At 44.8% G+C, this 12,555-nt stretch overlaps 1 protein-coding gene across 2 annotated transcripts in view; it reads left to right on the forward strand.

Annotated features, from left to right (window-relative positions):
• The first annotated feature begins 6,127 nt into the window (after window positions 1–6,127).
• CHFR (checkpoint with forkhead and ring finger domains) overlaps window positions 6,128–12,555 on the forward strand; it is a 31,181-nt gene continuing 24,753 nt past the window's right edge. Inside the window, exons 1-3 of one of the 2 annotated variants that reach the window (XM_024197076.3) lie at window positions 6,128–6,235; window positions 6,734–6,878; window positions 8,748–8,847. In XM_024197076.3, coding sequence (XP_024052844.1) covers window positions 6,746–6,878; window positions 8,748–8,847 — 233 coding nt within the window. In that variant the 5' untranslated portion in view covers window positions 6,128–6,235; window positions 6,734–6,745. Of the gene's footprint in view, window positions 6,236–6,305; window positions 6,438–6,733; window positions 6,879–8,747; window positions 8,848–12,555 lie in introns of those variants that run through there. The other variant, XM_024197077.3, reaches the window with a different exon arrangement.

A 12,555-nucleotide genomic window follows, 5' to 3' on the forward strand; every position in this document is an offset into this window, starting at 1 on the left:
TGCATAGATGCTGTAGGAGCTGAATGAAACCACTTGCTCTGTGCTATCACCAAGGTGCAGTAATTCCTTAGTGTGATAGTAGGGGATCTCTCTGCAGGAACATTTGGAAAATGTGTTTTCTCAAAGCCACAATACAAAGAAACAACTTTCTCCCTCTACTAATGCTATTGTTTACAAAAAAGATTTGGGTATAGTGCTTCTAGCTGTATCCCCCTCAGGTAGTTAACATGTACAGGATATGCTGGCATTTTCTTCTGTTACGCAGAGATAACAAGTGTTAAAGGCACCAGCCCACAGTAAGGACTAAGTCCAAAGTAAGCTTGAAGTTGATGTCAGCAGAGTCAGAATGAGCTCTACCCTGACATCTGGTGGTGAGCTGTGGAAAAGCACTTCAGGGGCTGATCTCGTTTGCATGGGCACACCCACCCTGCCTAGCATGATGGACTGCTTGCCCAAATGGTCACTTTGGCTGCTGTGGGATCCCCAGTCTCTTTGTTATTGGGGCAGGAGTAATAAAGTGTTGTTATCCTGGTTATGTGAATCAAGGACAGTAGAACTGTACTTGGCATTTTATGACGGAGAGACTTGCCCTCAACTAAGTAGCACTCGCTAGGCAAGGGACATGGGTTCCAAAGCCCAGTGAATTGAGAGAAGCAGAGAATAGGCATGTGCATCTGGTAGTGTTGGCCCTTTCTGAGGTGACCCCCCTTCCCCCCAATTTGATTCCTCTTCTCTCCATGGTGTAATAATAGAGCTAATTTTGACTCAGTTAGGAGACTTGTTAGGTGCTGCAGAGCTGAAATCACTGAGTGCTGGGTTAAGGGGGGGCCTGAAGACAAGTTGGTCAGTGGCTAATGTAGAGGAGTGGATGGTGGAGAGGTGCAGCTGGTGGTGAAGACTGCAGCAGAATCCCACAGAGAAGTGTGGCAAAGATGCCCCCATACTTTCCCCCCACTTCCACCGAGGCTGGGAGGTAAACTCTGCAGATGAACTTCTGAACTCTGGGGGCTGCACTGACCAAGGACAGAAACTGTGGGAGGAGTGACTTTTGGGTTGCTGGATTCAAGAACCACTCTGGGGCTGCACTGACCAAGGACAGAAACTGTGGGTGGGGTGATTGTTGGGTTGCTGGACTTAAGACCCTGAGGGGAAAAAGACACTGCCAAACTTACTTGGGGGTGGGTCTTTTGCTCATGGTTTGTGTTATGAATCCTGTTTGTGGTGTTTCCCCAACATAATGCCAAATTATTTGCCTCCTTTATTAAAAGGCTTTTGCTACACTCAGACTCCGTGCTTGCGAGAGGGGAGGTATTGCCTCTTAGAGGCGTCCGAGGGGGGTGGTATGTAATTGTCCCAGGTCACTGGGTGGGGGCTTGAGCCAGTTTTGCATTGTGTTATTGAAACGGAACCTCTAGATACTGAACCTGGCCCTTGTTGCTGCCAACTCTGATGGGCAGAAGGATTACATTTATAAACAAATCCTTTCTGAGTGATGCAAGCTGACTTTCATGACTCAAGGCTCAGAAATACTAAGGCTACATGGTAAATGTGTGTCAATAAAGACTTTGTACTCTAAATGCTGATTATGGCCTTGGTCCTGAAAACACTTATGCACCTGAATAACTTTGCCCATGTGAGTAGTCCCTCTGAAGTCCTCTTTCATCCATATAGCCAGCGGGAGTGGGAAGGTGCCAGTGAGAATTTTGCGTGTGTGTGGTGTATTAGGGCTCAGTCCTTCAATGTGTTGTGCCAAGAGCAATGCTGCTGTGGGTACTATGTACACTTTGATAGAGGCTGATCACCTCAAAGGTTCAGGCCCTAATAAATGACAGACTGAAATCCCTCCTTGCACACCCAAAACTCCCAGGATCCCCCTAAGAATCCAAGTCTGTAAACACACGTGAGCAAGGGTGCTCAGATGGGAGGGAGGTTTCCAAAACTGAGTCCTGTACAACAATGACTTCAAAAGAGCCCAGTATGCACCTGACCAGGAACACAGTCTGGCTTGTAAATCTGGGGCCCAGTCCTGCAATGTTTATTCACCTGAGCATCCCTGTTGAAATCAAAGAATGACTCTTGCATTCTTGCAAAGAATGACTCTGCAGCCATCTAGCTGCCTCAGCGTTGCCAACTTTCATGAGTCTTGCAATAATTGCTCTTAAAGTGCCAACTTGTGTGAATTGTGTGAATACTAGATCCAGTTGGAAGAATTCTGACTGAACATGTTTTTTGTCAGAATTTGCCAATTTATCAAAACAGAAACCTTCTGCGGGGATTGTTCTATTTTGATGAAGTTCCGACAGAACCCAGGCAGGTGTCAAAACCTGTGTGGTCACTAGGGCCAGATTAAGGTTATGAGGGGCCTAAGGCTAATGGGAGGGAAGGGCCTAAGTATGAATTAAATATTGCAAAAAAAATTATAAAGTCATCAAACATTTATCTACATATGTATTTATATATTATTTATTTATGTAAAATTAACAAGTTTATTCTATTCTCACTATGCTCAATTCTTCAAACAGATACTTCAGAGTAAGAGGTAGCATGAGGGATGCTATGCTGTCCTTCTCTTAGGCCTCCTTCCTCCTAAGTAGTGGATGGCTCATCTGTATGAGGATGAACACTGCAACATTTCCCATCCTGCTCACCTCTTTCAGCCTTGTGCTTCTACCCTCAGCTCTCCACATGGCACAGTGCAAAGCCAAGCCCTGCAGGTATGTGTCCCCCAAGCTATGGCCTCTACACCACATACCCTGTCTCACTCTGACTGCAGTCTGAGAGGCAGCCAGCTTTTATTATGTAAAATAAAACCACTCAGTGTAAAATCCACTGAAGTAGAGGAAGTAGTACTGGGAAAATTACATTGGGTGGCATTGCATTTTAGGCTGTCTTGCTCTGAAAGCTGCCTCCCACTGTTGCACTGGCTGAGGACAATGAATTACTGTTTTCACATTGAACCAAAATATTATTTGTGGGATGATACCCAGTTTGTGTAGTTAATCTCCAGTGATTCATCACATTAGACCATTCTGTCACCAAGCTCTTCCACAATTAGAGATCGAGAGGTCATCTAGTCGGTCCTCTGCACTCATGGCAGGACTAAGTATTATCTATTCTAGAATGTGTGATAAGCAGCTCTGACATGAGGTTTTTAAAGCATGAGTTCTGTGTGAACCAGCCCCCTATGGTTTGCATTTGTTTGTTTTAAGCTTTCTGTAAGAAAAAGGTAACATCTAGAAGTGACACAGATTTTTAGATGGTTGCCCAGTCATCATAATTAGCACTTCTGTACTATGTTAGCTCTTCAAAATCACTGTACAAATATTAAACAAACGTAATCTAAAGGCTTTCAGCTTTTGAATGACTAGCAGTTGACAAAACAGAGCTATTCCCTGTTGTGTTCTCTTCCCCCCCCCCCCGAACAAAAAGACTTACTTGAAAATCAGCATCTTGAAAGAACCATTAAGGAGCTTTCAAAAGAACAATCCAACCAAGGCTGCTGTAGTGATACCCTTGTTACATCAGGTCTAGTGTTTGTTTAAGGCTGGTGTAGAATGAAGGGAGAGTTTCCTGTTTCGTTTGCATGTGTAAATCAAGCAGACCTTGCTTTTTTTTTTTTTTAAAAATGCTCAAAGTTTAGGGGAGGAAAGTGAATGAGATTCTGCTATACCTGGTGTGAAAAAGCAGAAGGGACCAAAATCTATTCTTGTGCAAAAATCTGTTCTCCCTGAAGTCAATAAGGCTACACAGGTGTAACTGTCAGCAGGAATTGGCCTGCATTTTCATTCCTTTCTCAAATCACACACTTCAATGCTTACCCAACATTTTCCACTTGGGAAAGAAGTTAGTTTGAATTGGGGCAGAAAAACGAGGACTAACTTCAGGTTTATTTAGCTTTAAGTATTTGGAATGAAACTAAAAAGAAATCAAATGTGAAGTGCTTTTATGATGGATTGAACTGCTAGAGAACCAGCAAATAGACAGAACCTGCCTTTAGCCTATTCAGCCAGTGTTTCTATCATAGCCTGCTAAGAAGTGGATTTAAAATCCTTGAGGGAGAGGGGAGGGAGAAACGTACAACATTGTGTGTTGAGCTTCCTCCAGTTCTTTTGAAGCCCCTTAAAAGTACAGAGATGCACTGGCCTGTGGAACTAGGCTGAGCATAAGGAAAGAACTTGGTTGCCTGTGCATCCCAATACAGAAAAATACATCCAAGAAAAAAATTGAATTTCTTTGATTTTTAGAACAGTTCAATACAGTATTGAACACAGTGCATCATCAATCTGAAGCCCCTCGATGGAAGGTACTATAAAAGTTAAAGTACTGGTATCCAAAATGGGATGTTTTGTTTTGTTTTCTCTACAAATGTGTGGGAATTCATTACTTATACATGGGAGAAGCAAGAGTTCTGGCTGGAGCTGGACAGAATGTGTGCAGGTTCTGTGCAAGCTTCTCACCCTACCGCTCTGGTACTGCCTCTTACCCCGCCACTCCCTTTCCCTACCACCCCCAGGCACTCAGCAGTTGTCAGAAACGGGACCCAGCACACATAGAAGATGACGGTGATGGGCACTAGGATCCAGGAGGCAGCGTCCTGGAGCTGCCTGCCAGCCTCAGCCCAGGAGAGGGATAGAGGGAGCTTCTTCCCTCCCTGACAGCTAAGCAGAGCTTTGGAGAAATCAGGGGTGGACCCGGGTACTGGGGGTGGGGACAATGCCTGCTCAAACTACACCCAGGGCAGGGCTTCCCATGGTAACCGGATTTTTAGTGTCCGGTCACCAGTGTTAACTGGATACCTGACAGTGTGTTCCTGCAGCACAGGGTGACATTGGCGGGAGGGAGCGGAAGCATCAGGCTGCCTACTGAGCTCCTTCCAAGCCACAGGGGGCTACTTTGCCTTTCCTGGTGGCAGGAGCGCTCCGGCAGGGCTGCGTGAACAAGCTCACTCCCCCTCACCCAGGAGCGCCGCCAGCTTTTCTGCCACCCTAGGCGGCGGAAGGGCCCACCCTGAAATGCCGCCCCCCACAGAGGCAGCGGAAGGTCCCGCCGCCGAAATACCGCTGCGGTCGCTGCCCCCCAAATTGTAGCGCCCTAGGCGACCGCCTAGCTCGCCTAATGGGTTGCGCCGGCCCTGCCCTCACCCAGCCCCGGCCATGCCCCCTGCCTGACCATACCAAAAAGCAAACAAAGAACCGCAAATGTATTATTATATTTAAAACATATTTTAAAGCTGGGCATGACTTGGGGGTGGGGGGAATTTGGGTTACCAGCCCTCCAGGATTTTCCTTGAGTCTCCAGGAATTAAAGATTAATCTTTAATTATAGATTATGTCATGGGATGAAACCTCCAGGAATACGTCCAACCAAAACTGGCAACTGTAGCGGGGAGGGAGGAGGAAGGACACGCCTGACTCATGCTTTTCTAATATTTGGAGCTGGCAATACTGCCAGCTATGTATTTCTGAGTCCCACCCCATGCTTGGATTTAAGTGTCTCTCAAGTATTTAAAACTAGAAAGACTGGGCCCGAAATCAATATTTAGTTTTTCCCTTTCAGCGCAGCATTATATCTGGAGCAATTCCCTGGGAAGGCGTTGCTGGTTCATTCTGTGTCAGCTAAACCCTATTGATTTTGCTATAGTCAAATTAACTGTAGCTTAATTACTCGATATTTAACAGAAATGAAGGTATCACAGATAACAGAGGTCGATGTCTGTTATTACAGCGTTATTACTCTTTGAGGGCAATTGTTATAGGACATTCATTTTGCCCATGACAAAGATGGGCGCCAGCGTGCTCTGTGATTAAAATATTCCCTCAAAAGGGAATAGTGCCCAAATCCAAAATGCCCGACACACCCTCGCCACTGGTGCCCACCTCCAAGATGGCCGCCGCGCGTCCTTCCTCCGCATCAATAATCGGTTGGCTTCCCCCATCCAAGATGGCTGCCTAGCGCGGAGGAAAGCGGCGCTCTAGCCCGGCCAGCTCTGTGGTGGGAGCGGAAGCCTTTTCTTGCCGTGCCTCCCCGCCCTCTGGGTTCTCTATGATTACCCTGCTCTGGTCTCCAATAGGAGGCGTGGGGGAGCTCGGGGCCCCGCCCAGAGCCTGATCAGCTGATGGCTGGCAATGTCTGTTGACAGCAGCAGTCTCCGCGGCAGGACTGGGCGTAAGAGGCCGGCGCGGGGGGAGTGGATCGCTGCGAACCCCCCAAGTCCCCCTGGGCTGGGGGCAGGGCGGTGAGCGGGAGGGACGTTGGGGAGGGAGGACGGAGCCCTGGCAGCAGTCCCAGCCTGGCTCCTGTGTGTCTCACCCTCAGGGCTGTGAGAGGCCTTGGAGGGCCAGGCTCCGAGGGGGGCCCTGCTTGCCCTGGAGAGGGAAGGAGCGGGGAGTAGACAGCAGGGACTTCAGCCCACCCACTGGAGCAATGCAGGAGAGCTGGTGTGTGTGCAGGTGTCTGAGGGGCTGCTGCTGCGGGGGAGGGGGAGGTGGGTCTGGAAATAAAGAGATGGGAGGGGAAGTGATGGCTTGGGACACAGAACAGACAAGAAGGGGGAGAGGGATGGGGCGAGGAGAGAAGGCTGGGGAAAGAGAAAGATAATCGGTAGTGAAACCTGCGAGAGGAAGAACAGATGGGGGGGGGGGGGGGAAGGTAGGAGGGCTGGGGAGAGAAACTCTACTGTTTCCAAGTGAAACTTTTCTCGTGTGTCTTGTGATTATTATTTTTTTTAAATCAGATGTGAATCCAAATGGAGCACTCTGAAGGAGGAGACCAAAACCAGCAGCAACAGCCTTGGGGGAAGCTGATCCGGTTAGGTGCTGATGAAGCAGAGCCCCATGTCTTACTGCTGAAAAGAGAATGGACAATTGGGCGGAAAAAAGGTAAGATGGTGTGTGATTTGCAAGAGGTCGGACTAGGTGATCATAGTGGTCATTCTGGCCTTAAAAATATATGAAGATGGACTCTGAAACATGACAGGTATGTTAGTATCTGGTGTGAGGATAAGGTGGAGGTAGGATAGAAGAGGCCCACCTCAATGCTTGCCACAAAATCCCTTGTTCCCTACTCTAGCATTTCCATGAGAGAAAAGTTGTGCTCTCTCCCTGTCTTTGGCTTTCTTTTTTAACGGGGTTCCTGGTGATATCACAAACACCCAATCCCGTGAATTTGTCTTGGTGATTTCCCTGTTTGTTTCTGTGCAAATAAAAAAGCACTACATTTCAAACCAAGTTTTGTCATGTCATACCCATTTTGTCACCACTCTTTCCTTTAGCTCTTGTGATTTAAAAAAAAAAAAAAAGTGTGTGTGTGTGTGGGGGGAGGATCTGCAATGCAACATTTTCACACTTTAACACACACCTACAATCCAAAAAGCTTTAATTCTTCTGGCTGCATGACGGTTGCTAACATATTAAAATCATTTCTATGAGAGTTGATTTGAAATGCAAGTGTTTCTGTGTTTAAAAGTGTTGACTATTTGATTTTATTTTAAGGGAATTCCATGTTTAAGGCAAATTATTCACTTAACCTTGCACTGTGCCATCTGGCACTAACTTTAGGTTGCCTATCCATCAACTCAGTGCATATCATGTTGTAGCACCCAGCATCAATGAAAGTATATTATAGTTTATAGACTCTATATGGTCAGTCAAAATGGAATTCATGGACCATATTATAGGGAAAATCTAAGTATCTTTTGTCTGTTAAATTCAGTACCATATATTTGTTGCCCTTTTTGATGACTGTATTGCTAAATATGACTAATAACAAACAAGATGCTCACACTAGGAAATCTTCTAGTTGAATTTCAGTGGGCCTACATGGCAGATAAAGATTGACTTTTGCCTGCTGAATTGCTCTCATAATCATGTAACAGTTAGATTACTAAAGTGTTCAGTTAGAAAAATACATAACCAAAATTTGCCATCTACTCCTCAGCAAAATATTGTTGGCACCATTATCCTATTAGAAAAATATGTGGGTTCTGGAAAAACTCATTTAGTTCATGCTGTTCCCCTCTTCTTCCTGGCCCTTACACTATATTCCAAGAGCCGCAAAGAGTAGATGGGGTACACCAGTGCGGAAGTGCTGAACTACTTCTGAGTGAAACTACGGCGTTCTAGTCACTTTCAGCAAGAATCACACGATCATGAAGTTGTGCAGCACAAGTTCTACTCTGTAGCTATTAGTTGTCCCATGGGCATCAGTTGTGGAAAAATAGCGGTAAACTATTATCAGGGGGTGTGGTGGGTGACTTATTTATTTCTAGATCTACTACACCCAGATGTCTCTCTGCCCTGTCTAGGGAGGATTGAATGTGCTGGGAAGTAATCCAGGACCAGGCTATGAATGGGAGGATATGAATCATGTTCCTTATTATGGCCCCTCTTACAAGGGAAGTGTTGTTGCAAGATGGAATAGTGTCTTATGTGTGAAGCCTTGAATATGGCTGGGAAGGAGGGATTAAGATAGTGTCAAAATGGTGATGGTTGCTCAGAACCCTAGAATGGGTGGGCAGGTTCCCATCACCCCCCAAATCATTAATACTCCTGCCTAATGGCAATGAACTGCACTAGATTTTAAATTTTCTGTCTTTAATAATCTAAAGATGGTGCTAACACACGTAAGAAAATCTTGTTTTTAAAAGAAGAGTTTTAAGTGGACTGATCAGTCTCTGTGATGGGATCTGCCTATGTAAATATTCATGGGATATTTATAAACACATTGATCATAAACATTTTCTTTTTAAGGTTGTGACTTGTCCTTTCCTGGCAACAAACTGGTGTCTGGAGATCACTGTAAGATTACAGTGGATGAAGAATCTGGACAAGTATCATTGGAGGATACCAGGTTAGCCCTGCTTTAAACTTTTATTACTGGTTGCTGGAGTAAAATTCTGTTTAGTGCTCATGAAAGGAGTTAACTGTACATATCAGAGAGTAAGTCTTTTATTTGTAAGTGTTAATTTTTTCCAACAATCCCTAAAACTCATCTCCTCTCTCTCCCCCACGGAATGCATAGCTTACTGGATGAAAAACAGACTGATGGTGGGGAGTGCCTGGTAGTTTTGTATACTGTGTGTCTTATGTGATTGCAATTATAGCATTGTGAAAAAAATTATCAGTGACTTTAGGAGTTTTTAAAAACTGTTCATAGTGAATTAGTATATGGCACACTCATTCCTTATACTAGCTCTCTTCCCTACCTCCATCCCCAGCTCCTTGGGTTGGGGAGGAAATACATTTGCACTGATAACTTCAAAAACGTGCAATGGATAGGAATAGAGATTCATATTTGTTATTCCTTTTGGTGTTTAAAATATCTCTGAAGGTAGCTTGTATTTCATAGGACCTTTGGGGCTTGAAGGGTTGTCTGGATTTTGGCTTTATTTATAGTTTGAGCTCCCTTTTGGATCTATAGTAATGAGCACCGTATACATACTTATGCCTATTGTATTATGTTTCGAAATTCTTTTGTCTCCTCAAGCACTTCAGGTGGAGAGGAGAGAGAGGGGCCTAATAAGTAAAATTATAAGTCAATAAACTTAATTAAATAATTGAAATCGCTCAATACAACATTGTAGCTCTTGATGTTGCCATTAGTCATTTGTTATCAGAATTTTTTTTTTTTTACTTCTTTCCTCTAATCAGTATTTCAGGGAGTTATTATGTAGTGATATAATGCTTAAAGGCCCTAATCCTGGAAAGACTCATGTATGTGCTTAATTTAGCTCACGATGAGCAGTCCCAATGAAGTCAATGGAACTACTCCATAGTGCATAAAGTTCAGCACGTAAGTTTTTGCAGGATCAGGGCCAACAAACTTGCTCTTCTGGGAGAGGTTATTTCCTGCTGGGTTACAAGAATGCTGATGAGAGCTTATGCAGTGTTGTTCTAGCCATGTTGGTCCCACGATATTAGAGAGACAAGATGGATGAGGCAATATCTTTAATTGGACCAACTGCTGTTGGTGAGAGACAAGTTTTGAGATACACAGAGCTCTTCAGGTCTGGGAAAGGTACTCTCAGCATCACAGTTAAATGCAAGGTGGAACAGATTGTTTGGCATAAGTAATTAGCATATATTGTAAGAGACTGTTCAAGGTAGAATGGCCCATTGACACCTCTGTAGTCATAGAACAAAAAGAGGGGGTTAGTGCTTTACAGCTTGTTGTAATGAGCCATAAATCCACTCTCTCTGTTCAGTCCATGATTTTTAGTGTCTAGCAGAGTAATGCATTTAAGCTCCCAGGCTTATCTTTTGAAAGTGTTATTGTTCAGGTTTCCTTTGAGGAGGAGGACTGATAGGTCAGATATAGAGTGATCGCTTTGTGAAAAATGTTCACGCACAGGTGATAGGATTTTTTTTTTCTTGTATCATTTTCTAATCACTACTGAAGAATGTAGTGATTTACTGGTTTCACCCACGTAGTTATTGGGGCGTTGTTTAAGTTAGTTGGGATGTATAATCTTTCTTGCCTGTCACAGGATGTATGGGGGGGCCTAGTCGGCAGTTTCCTTTGGCAAAATTTAACTAAGGCCTTTTCTACACTACCACTTTACAGCGCTGAAACTTTCTCGCTCAGGGGTGTGAAAAAACACATCCCTGAGCGCTGCAAGTTTCAGCGCTGTGAAGTGACAGTGTAGACAGTGCACCAGCACTGGGAGCTGCATTCCCAGCGCTGGTAGCTACCCCCCTCGAGGGGTTGGGTTTTTTAACAGCGCTGGTGCTGCGACTACACAGCCATGTTAAAGTGCTGCCACTTATCCACTCCCTCCTCATTCTCTTGATCAGAGTTGGTAGATGTGATGTTGCTAGTGGGATTCTTTCCGGGGCCAGAAACTCACTTCTGATATTGATTTAGGCCATGTATTATTATTTTTTTTATAAGACAGGAAACACTTTTATCTTTGTGTGCAGGGAAAGGTCTTGAACTGGCAGAAGCTGCAGAGCAGAGTGCTGTGCTTCCAGTTTAACACGAAGTATCATGAGTAACTGTAACGTGTCTGCCTAGTAAAGGGCTTGGGGACTTCATCCAGCAGTTCAGCTGTCCCATACTTGATAAGGTTGAAAACACAAAAAATAGACCCTGAATGGAGTTCCATTCAGAGGAGTGCTCCCTGCTGTGCTGGCAGAATTAACCTAGATCAATGCAAAGTGCGAAGTGGAATGATCAGTGCTCCATCAGACCCTGAATGAACAGACCCGACTGTTCAAGTTTAACAATGTGTGAATGGAATTCTCAAGCAGGAATTTGAAGTGGGTCACCCCATCCCAACCACAAAATTTATCTTTGCCTTCTAAGGCTATGTCTACACAGCTGCACCACTGTAAAGTCTCCTGTGTAGCTGCTCTATGCGGACGGGAGAGAGCTCTCCCACCGGCATAATTAAGCCGCCCCCAAGAAGTGGCGGTAGCTATGTCGGCAGGAGAGTGTCTCCTGCTGACATAGCGCTGCCCACAGCGGTGCTTTGTAGGTGAAACTTATGTTGGTCGGGGGATGTTTTTTTCACACCCCTGACTGACAAAAGTTTTGCAGACAAAGCCTAAGTCTTCTCTTCCTACCCTCCTGCCATAATATACATTCCCTCTGACCCCTCTACTCACATGCCGGCTCCTACACACACACATATCCGGCTTGCTCTCCAGACAGTCATGGAGTAGGAGAGCTCAGGTGGCTAGCTAACAAAAAGGGCCAGCCAGTAGAAGAGAGTAGCTAACTACTGAGCTAAATAAAACGTTGCTGTCAACATCGCAAGAGTGTAGTTTGTGGAAGGGTGGAGCTAGATGCACTGTTAGCCCCACAGAGAGGCTGCAACCCTAAGTAATGCCTCTCTTCTGCAATTGAGAACATGGCATGTTATATTTTCACATATCTGACAAAAAGGAAAAAGGCCTTTTATATATTCTGTCTGTGCATGAGTGAGAGTTGACGTAAAGCAGTTTAACCACACATGGAATAGGGAGACAGTCCTGACTGCCTTACTACTTGTAGAAGATTAAGCTTCTCTTCTCTCAGAATTTGTCTGAGACCTCTGATATTCAAGGCCTGCTGTCAATATCAGCTGAGCTTCATAGAGTCAAACTGGCTGTAAGAAGATAGGTTTCAGAGTAGCAGACGTGTTAGTCTGTATCCGCAAAAAGAACAGGAGTACTTGTGGCACCTTAGAGACTAACAAATTTATTAGAGCATAAGCTTTCGTGGGCTACAATGCATCCGAAGAAGTGGGTTGTAGCCCACGAAAGCTTATGCTCTAATAAATTTGTTAGTCTCTAAGGTGCCACAAGTACTCTTGTAAGAAGATGTAAACCTAAGCTCAAGAGCCAACAAGGGCACGAAACTCATGTAGATAACACTGTCATTCCCCCATTTACTGTTATAATTGGCTAGGTTTGAAAACGTGCTGAACTGTGTTCCATTACTCAGAATTGTTATTGTGAGTCTACTGTAAAGGGGAAGGCAGTTCTAGAAACATTGCTCTGGTCAAGCTCAGATTTTTCTGTTGAAAACAAATACATTGCGGGAGGCAGCTGGTTTGGGGCAGTTCAGTTGGGTACA

This window comes from Terrapene carolina, unplaced genomic scaffold (assembly GCF_002925995.2).
Source record: "Terrapene carolina triunguis isolate 2854851 unplaced genomic scaffold, T_m_triunguis-2.0 Scaffold234, whole genome shotgun sequence".
In the NCBI taxonomy this organism is placed as follows: domain Eukaryota; kingdom Metazoa; phylum Chordata; order Testudines; family Emydidae; genus Terrapene; species Terrapene triunguis.